This window comes from Phascolarctos cinereus, unplaced genomic scaffold (assembly GCF_003287225.1).
Source record: "Phascolarctos cinereus isolate Bilbo 61053 unplaced genomic scaffold, phaCin_HiC Scaffold_3;HRSCAF=262, whole genome shotgun sequence".
NCBI classification, from domain to species: Eukaryota; Metazoa; Chordata; class Mammalia; order Diprotodontia; family Phascolarctidae; genus Phascolarctos; species Phascolarctos cinereus.
The window spans coordinates 89,151,033-89,159,972 of NW_027555736.1; the positions used below are offsets into that span (position 1 = coordinate 89,151,033).

At 42.8% G+C, this 8,940-nt stretch overlaps 1 protein-coding gene across 4 annotated transcripts in view; it reads right to left on the reverse strand.

Annotated features, from left to right (window-relative positions):
- Positions 1 to 4,962, reverse strand: part of INPP5F (inositol polyphosphate-5-phosphatase F) — a 96,745-nt gene extending 91,783 nt beyond the window's left edge. For 3 of the 4 annotated variants that reach the window (XM_020988226.2, XM_020988224.2, XM_078151026.1), the window contains exon 1: positions 4,677 to 4,870. In XM_020988226.2, the coding sequence (XP_020843885.1) occupies positions 4,677 to 4,773 (97 nt within the window). In that variant the 5' untranslated portion in view covers positions 4,774 to 4,870. Of the gene's footprint in view, positions 1 to 4,676 lie in introns of all 4 variants that reach the window. The other variant, XM_078151024.1, reaches the window with a different exon arrangement.
- Between the last annotated feature and the right edge of the window lie 3,978 nt (positions 4,963 to 8,940).

Consider the following 8,940-nt stretch of genomic DNA (forward strand, 5'->3'; position numbering starts at 1 on the left):
TATTTGCCAGCAAACAGATCTCCTTGCCAAGTAAAGAAATATGACAGCCAAGAGCAACACTATAAAATCTTATCGAGAAATGAAGATGATATAAAAACAAAAGGTAAGATTTTTCAAATGTGTAATGTCATGGAGGAAAAGAAGGAAAGACTACGAAATCATACTGTCTCAAAACAGTTAAAAACAAATTTAGACAAATCAAGTGAGATTCCGAATAAGCCAAATCAACCCAATGACATCTAAGGAAGTGACTAAAATGGAAGGCACAAGATGAAAAAATAGAAAAGATCTATAAAGATTTCTGACACTCTTTTCTCCATCAAGGCAGAGAACCACCATAATGTTACTCTAAAATTAAAGTTTCTGGTGTAGTATATGAAGTAAAACAGCATTAAAGAAAAAAAAGATGAGAAGAGGAATTTGCCCAAATCAAGTATACACAAAAGAAGGCCATCCTGGAGGTAAAAGTTTGGAATGTGTTGAAGGATTTGTTCAAGATATCTAAAGAAAGGAGACTACAAAACCCATGGAAAAAGTCAGACCTAATTACTAAAGGTGCGGAGCCCTCACAGGTATTTAAAGGATGCAGTGGATACAGTCCCAGCCTAAAATCAGGAAGACTCATCTTTGCGAGTTCAAATATGACCTCACTAGCTGTGTGACCCTGGGCAAGTCACTTAACCCCATTTGTCTCAGTTTCCTCTTCTGTAAAATGAGCAGGAGAAGGAAATGGCAAACTACTACAGTATCTTTGCCAAGAAAACCCCAAATGGGATCACAAAGAGTTGGACATGACTGAAACAAATAAGAAATAACTATTATTAAAAAAATCAATAACTATCAACATATATGCCTATTTTTCCATCTCTACAAAATCTTTTAAGAGAATTATCTATTCACAACATTGAGGACATTCTTGGTTAACAAGAGAAGAAAACAGGCAGACTTTCACAATTGATAAGCTACAATAGATTACATCATTAGTCATTCCATTGAAAAGTATAGAAAATATAAGATCCACTATTAATAAATGTTTGGTGACTATAAATGCCATCTTAAAGCATCTCCTCTACCAAAGTATCTCTTATGGTGTGTCATGTCATACAAAATCCCTCAAATGATACAACAGAAATAACTTCAATGATCCCATTATTATCAATAACAAGGCATAAAACAGAGAACTTTATGGACACCAGACTTCAGAAAAAAAAACTTTTAAAAAACCCCTTTACTTGACTCCATTGGACCCTAAAACTATCCTCTCTCCTCTCTTTCACTGCCTCAAGTCTCTCGCCACACCAGTCCATCCTCCACTTAGTTGCCAAAGTGATTTTCTTTAATAGCATGCCTGACTCCAGTGTCTCCCTATTGCCTCTAGGATAAAACATGACCTCTTCTGTTTGAAACAATGTCTGTCACACAACAGGCACTTAATACTTGTTGACCGATTTGTTTTTTAAAACCCTTAACAATCTGATGGAACCTACCTTTCCAGGCTCATTATACATACCTTACTCCCCTTTCCACACTCAACAATCCAATCAAACAAGCCTTCTTGGCTGTTCTTCACACAGGACATCACATCTCTTGTCTCCAGGCCTTTGTGAAGACTGTGCTCATAAATCCTGAAACGGACTCTCCTCACCTCCACCTCTTCAGAATTCTTTACTTCTCTCTAGACTCAGCTCAAGCACTCACCTTCTACACAAAGCCTTTCCCAACTTTCCAACTGCCATTGCCCTCTCTCCATATGCCACCTCATATTTATTTTGTATTTATTTTGTAGACACATATATGCATAGGTTCTTTAAAAACAGGGAATGTTTCATATTTGTCTTCCTAACCCCAGTACCTAGTACATAGCACATAGTAAGTGCTTACATGCTTGGTGAGTGATTGCTAGGCTCCTGAAATCATCTTCATTGACCACATTCACTTTCCAAATTTACTCGCTTTTCATTTTATTTACTCACTTCTGACTTCTAACTCCACTCTACTGAAAGCCATCTTGTCTGAGGCTTCCAATTTCTTAACTGTTAAATTTAACAGCTTTTTCTCAGTTCTTCATCCTCCTTGAAATACCGCTCTGTAAATTTTAAAACTACTGATCATCTCCTCCATCTTTGTAGTCCTTCTCCCTGGGCTTTATTAACACTATTGTGTCCTGGTTCTTCCTACCTTGGCTTCATTAACACTATTCTGTCTTGGTTCTTCCTACCTCATCAATCCTTTTCAGTCTCCTTTGCAGGTTTTTTACCCATCTTCTGCCCTCTAAGCACAGTTGTTCCTCAAGTCTCTCTCCTAGGTTATCTTCCAACTCTAAGAAGTTCCCATGGACTAAATTATGTCTATGCAGATGACTCCCAGTCTATATATTCAACCCTAATTTCTTATCTGAACTGAAGCCTAGAATGCACTCCCACCTCACTTTCTTTTCAATTCTAATTGTTCCTCAAAATATAAATTCCTTATGAAAACCTTCCCAATTTCTCCACTTAACAATTTTTTTCCTCACATTAACCTACATTTATTTGTTGTTGAATATATCTTCCAAGCAGAATAAAATGTCTGTGAAGGTAAGATTTTCTCTTTGTTTCTCTAGTATCTAACAAAGTCTCTTGCACATAGCAGGTATTTAACAAATGTTTGTTCAATTGCAGTTAATAAGAGAAAAAAAAGATCGTGACGAAAGTTAAATCTCAGAAGCACCCTGGGAACATAAGAAGGGGCCTTCTGGACCTTTTCAACACAGTCAGTCTTGATCTAGGTTAATGTTCTACATGAGGTGAGAACCCCTGAATTAATACCTAGAGGCAATCATTAGAACTGGAAGAGACCTTAGAAATCACATAGGTGAACATCCTCATTTTAGGGAATGACTGAAATTAGACCTAGAGAAATTAAATGATTTGTCTGAGACTACACTGCTAGTCAATGAGTAAAAAGACTGAGGAATAAAACAAAGGTTTTGTGACTCCTACTAATTCAGCATTCTTATAACTATATCAGGTTATTTCCTAGGGTTGCTCGATCATCAAAAAACGAAGCAAGTAATATTTGGTACTAAGTCCACATTATTTTCAGGTATATACACGATGAACCTTGTTAGCAACTTAAAACAAATCCTACTTATGTACCAATCTTAGAAAACTGAAAAGTTATATTGTGGAAAACTGTTTTTAAGAATTTATAGGATCAAAGTATAAAAAACAAAATTACTACAGGATGACCGTTTTTTAAAAATTACATTTTAGTTAACTGTTAGAGTAAATATTAATTCAAAAATATTAGGAAAAGATAAACATATTAGCCAAATAACCTAGGAAGAAAATGACTATAGTTCACTTCATTGTGTATGTTTTTTAATCTTGAACTTCTCAAAATGAAAACTAAAATAATGATAATTTAGGAATCTTTTCTACTAAACAAAATAACTACAGCTTTAAAAGGTTGATCCCTAAACAATGTCATTTTATAATACTTTGTGGACACCCACAAACAGCAATGGACGTAGTCATATAAAATGCTATAATTAAAATATATTGGAATGTTCAGTATAATCATTACATAAGAAAAGGTGCATTTAAATTAAAATACAAAAATGACAAAGCATGAGGAAACAGCCATAATCACAATAAGTCACACCTTTAAAGTTGGGGAATAGAAACTAAAATTGAGGTCACCAGGGTTGACTTCCTGCAAGTGCTGCCGAGAATAGACAGATGGACAGACATGATCATTTCTCGCCTGATGTTACAAGTGGAAGACACAACATCTACATTTGGACCTTTCAGTTCTGGCTACTTGCCTAAGATTCCAGAAAAGAAGGTACCTTTAAAAGCAAGCAAACAAAGTTCACATAAAAACCTTTCATTCTATCGCCCCAAAACACTGATTCCCAAACAGAAGAGTCACACAGGGTGAGGCCCACCCTTTAAAGATACCATCTTTCAAGACTGCCACCTCCAGTTCATCATATGATTCTTGTGGGTGTACACTAATGAATTTTAATTGTCGTGACAAAGAGGTTTGGTAACCTGTTTTGCGATAGAGCTTGCTTGTGGTGGGTGTTTTCTAAGAAATAGATCTCGGATCTTAATATGTAAATTTGGAGGGGTGAAGGATAACAAACCCCTTCCTCAGTAATAAAGGAAAGCTGGGTATCTGACCAATTGATTCATTAAAGAGGCACAACCCGAACTTCCTCTTTTCAAGGACACTATGCCAAGTCTTAGTATGAGGAGTGAATTGTGTTTGAAGGAAGCAGGGAGGCCAGGGTTAAAAAAGAAAAAAAAAAAAGAAACTACACCTTGACCATCTTTTTCCCTCCCGGAACCTTTATTTCACAAACTGTAATTCCAAGGACCTTGCTCCCAAGAAACAGCATCCCTCTTCCAAACACCCAAACCTGACCCGGGACATCACCACCACGACGCGGTCATTTAATAGACAATGACCTTTCACTTCGTGCCAGGGGGTACTAGCCCATTGCCCCCGCCAAGACCCCAGAGGCTGCGGACCGCCCAGCGCAGCGCGCCCCCCCTTTCAGGTCCCCGCAGCCGGGCAGGAGCGGGCAGGGGGCGCATGCCCCGCCCCCACACCGCCCTCCTCCCCCTCCCAGCCCGCGGGAGGGGAAGGTCAGCCCCCGGCCCGCCCGGGCGGGGGTCCCCGCTCACCGGGTCGCAGCTGCAGGCGCCCGTCCCGGCGGCTGCACCAGAGCGCGCGCTCGCCCTGCTGCAGGATGTAGTGATCCTTGGCTTGGAAGAGCTCCATGCCCGCCCCGGGCCCGACGGGCGGAGAGCACGGCGGCGATCCCGGCCCAGCCGGGGCGCTCTCTTCGGCCGGGGCCGCCAGGGCGGCGGCTGCGGAGCCGGAGCCGAGGCCCGAGGGCGGAGAGAGCAGCGGAGCGCCGCCTCGACAGCCGCCGCTGCCTCGGCCCCGGGTCCTTCTGTCTGAGCCCAACCCCGGCTCTCTGCCTCCCCGGCGCTGAGGCTCCGCCCCCAGCACAGCACCGCCCGCCCCCACCCTTCCTGCCTTCACGTGATCCAGCCCGCGGCGGCCCCACACCGCCCCCATGCGGGGGACTGGAGCCGCCGCCTCCTGTCACCTCCTCCCCTCCCACCTCAGCACCCTGCCCCCTGCGGGGAACAGGGGCCGGTGCAACCCAGCTCCCTGTCCTGTCCCCCCACTTCCCCGCCTGCCCCCTTGACAGGAGCCAGAGCTCCCTCCAGTCGTCCCTCCACCCGTCTCCCAGGGTCCCCCAGAACCGTGTCCTCAGGGCGAGCGACAGGAACCAGAGCTGCTCCCAGCTCACCTTCCCACTTAAAAACAACCCCAAAGCAACAAAACCCCCACAGCTCCAAGCAGGGTCGGGAAGGGCCGCCAGGGTCTCGCTGGTCCTTGCCCCGGTAGAACAGATGGACCATCGTACAGAAGAGACACCACAAATGGGGTTTCGCCCCCCACTCTCGTCTTCCCCTTTGCAGCCTCCTCATCCTGTCTTTTCAAATCAAGGGGGCGAATGACACCTGCGATCCTTCCCGTCTGTCTGCTTCAATGCAACAAGTATTTTGCAGATCTTAGTTAAAAAAACAAGCATCTAGTAAACGTCTCCTATGTGCCAGGCGCAAGGAATACAAAGAAAGGCAATGACAATCCCTGCCCTCAAGGAGCTCATAATCTAACGGGGAGACAATATGCAAACAACTCTGTACGAAGAAGCTGTATATACAGGATAAATTGGAGAGAAATGTCCAGTGCTTAGCACCGCGCCTGGCACATAGTCAGCAGTTAATAAATGCTTATTGACCGACTGATCAACTGCCTGGACTGATTTCGCTATGGACCGTGCGGCAGAAAATAACAGACACTGGTCCTTGCCCCCTGACAGCTCTCTCCCCTACGAGGCAGAGCAGCCGTTGACGTCGTCTACTGATGTCATTGCCCTGCTCCCACTGGACCTCCTCCCTATGGATCTCCCCCAGACAAGAACTCTCCACTATACACACACAGCCTCAGATGGACGCTGCTCTGCGGGTCACTGCTGCACTGAGCAGATAGCGTGGGGCCTTCTGCAGCTTCTGGCTTCAGCTGAAGTCCTAATAAAAAGAGTGGGTTCTGCCATACTTTTTTAGTTCAAAAGCCAGAAGCTTCTATTTTTCTAGCTCTCTTGAGAAAAGCAGCCACCCTTGTTTCAGACCGAAGACCAGCAACAATCCTAGAAAACACTCAACTTCTTTTCCTTTACAGAGTGGCCGGTCCCTTTTTCTACAATCGCTGCTGGAAGGCCTTGCATCTCTAACTGATTTTTTTTTTCTGCCCCAGGCACCAACGTCATTAAGCTATACAGCTATTACTTCCTAGCTAACTAATGCCCTTAGGCCTGGGTCTCTAAGGGCAATTTCACCTTAGCTGGAAATAAGCATTTCCTGTGCCTGCCCTGAAAGCTCTACTGAATCTCATCATTATCCAAGTAAAGCCTTTAGCCAGTAGCAACCAAAACAACCCTGGGATGAATTTGGGGGTTCTCCAATTTTTCACTCCCAAATCCCTTCTGCTCTACAGGAGAGCGGAAGACTGAGGAAATGCACAAAGACTGATCTAAATCCAGGAGACGAAATCTTTGTGTCTCCTATTCAGCCACATTCCTGGCCTTTCATATGGATATTCAGCCAGCCTGAGCCTCTCACATCCTCTTTGTGTTGACTTGCCAGTTTAATAATTGTGCTCTTGGCACTTTCTTTGCCTGATTTTTTCTCTCCTACAGTTTAAGTGTAAATCCTGGAGGGGCCCAGGCTTTCTGATTCTTTTGTGCTTCCTAGTAGAACCCAGTACAGAGTTTTACTTGTAGCAGATGCCCAATAAACAGAACCCAAATGAGAATATTTAATACAAATAATCTGGAATGGGAATGAGACTTAGGTTCTAATCTTGATTCTGTGATTCCGGATAAGTCACCTTAGTGGCTTCACCTATAAAATAGTTTCTAAGGTGTTTCCCAACTCTAACAGCAATTTAATGCTTGTCACTGACTGATTCAAGCTGAGCTCTTACTTAAGCAGTCTCACAATACAAAATTCTGCACACATCTCTCTGTTCCTCATAGTGAGGAAGAAAAGCAGTAAATATCAGAAAGAGGACAGACAACATGTTTAACCTACTCGCATATAGCTGAGAAAGACTAGGAGCCATACTTTTAACTCCTGTAAGTGTTCTCTACTTGTTTCAGGCAATTTTTATCTCCTCCTGAAGATCACATATATTCTAACCGCAGAACCAGCAGCCTCTCAGTCCTAGAAAGTGGCTGCTCCTCTCAATTTTAACACATGTTTTGAAGAAGGGATTTTACCTTTCCTATACAGATTATGGTAGGTAGTGCCAGGCCTGGAATGAGGAAGACCTGAGTTCTGAACCTTAGACTCTTACTAGCTGTGTGACCCTGGGCAAGTCACTGAACCCTGTTTATCTCAGTTCCTTATCTGTAAAATGAGCTGGAGAAGGAAATACAACCATTCCAGGTATCTTTGTCAAGAAAATCCCAAATAGGGTCACAAAGAGTCAGATGCAACTTAACAACAACAGTATAGAATAAGAGAATGTTGGTGCTAAAAAGGACTTACAACCCCTACAATGTAAAGTTAAGGAAACAGACATAGATAGGTTATATGACTTGGTTACATAATTCCCGAATCTTAAGTCTACTGCTTCTTTTTCTAGTGTTTTCCCCCCATTAAATGAGGAATTCTTAACATAGGATCTGTGAACCTTTTAAATATTTCAAATATTTTGATAACTCTTTTCAATATAATTGGTTTCCTTTGTAATCCTTTGTATTTTGTCCACAGATTTCATCAAACTACCAAAGGGGCCTAAGACAGCAGAAAGGTATGCTAGATCATAACATTGGCATCAGGTCCAGCTTGACTCTTCCAAGGTGATGTCAATTTACCAGAGGTGTTTGACTCTCAAATACTCTTGTTGCTTCAATATCAGCAAAGAGGATAGTAGATACATACTTGCAGCTGAATATTTACAAGGTGTGAAAATGAATACCTTGATTTGCTGGACCCCTCACATGCCCCCGAAATTATCCTGGTAACCAGAAGAACTGTATGAGGACTGGCTATATTGGCTTGACATACCAACAATCCTTTGTGGTAACCAAGAGTAAACCTAGCTGGACATGCAGAAAATCAGCAACTCGGGGCAAGTAGGTGGTGCATGGATAGAGTATGGGCAAGTCAGGAAGACCTCAGTTCAAATCTGGCCTCAGATACTTCACACTTAATAGCTGTATAACCCTGGGCAAGTCACTTAACCCCATTGCCCAGCAAAAAACAAACAAGAAAGAAAGACAATCAGCAACTCTGAAGCCAATTAAGTTCATAACCACTTTGAAGTAGACCTGAGCCATTTTCAGGTTTATGGACTTTCGAGAGACATTTCTATCTTCAAAGACTTTCCTGACTGCAGGTTATGAGACTATGGATGTACCTTGTTGTGTGGTTTTTGGAAACAACCTTATCTCCAGAGACTCTCCTAACTTTGATTATGGGACTCTCAGAATATCCTATTTTTGGAGACATCTCCTTTTCAAGCCTTCAACTATGGACTGCTTATCACCAAGAATGCCTTCTGATTTGTGTATCAAAGGGTCACAGCTCTGAAACCTGGAATTCCTCACTCTCTCCTCCCCTTGAGGATGGGGCTCACTGACTTAATACTTTTTAAGCTCACCTTTCTTCCCTCCCCCGAATTCCTTACTTTCTTTTGTTTAAAAGGTATAAAATCTCTTCCCATCCATTATCTGGTGTCCTGTTCAGTACAAGCTAGATAGTACCCATGCACATGTTATTTTCTTTTCTTCCTTGCTTAATAAAAACCTTTCTTTAATTTCACAGGCATCATCTTCCTCTGGTTTTCTTCCTTTTAGGGAAAAGG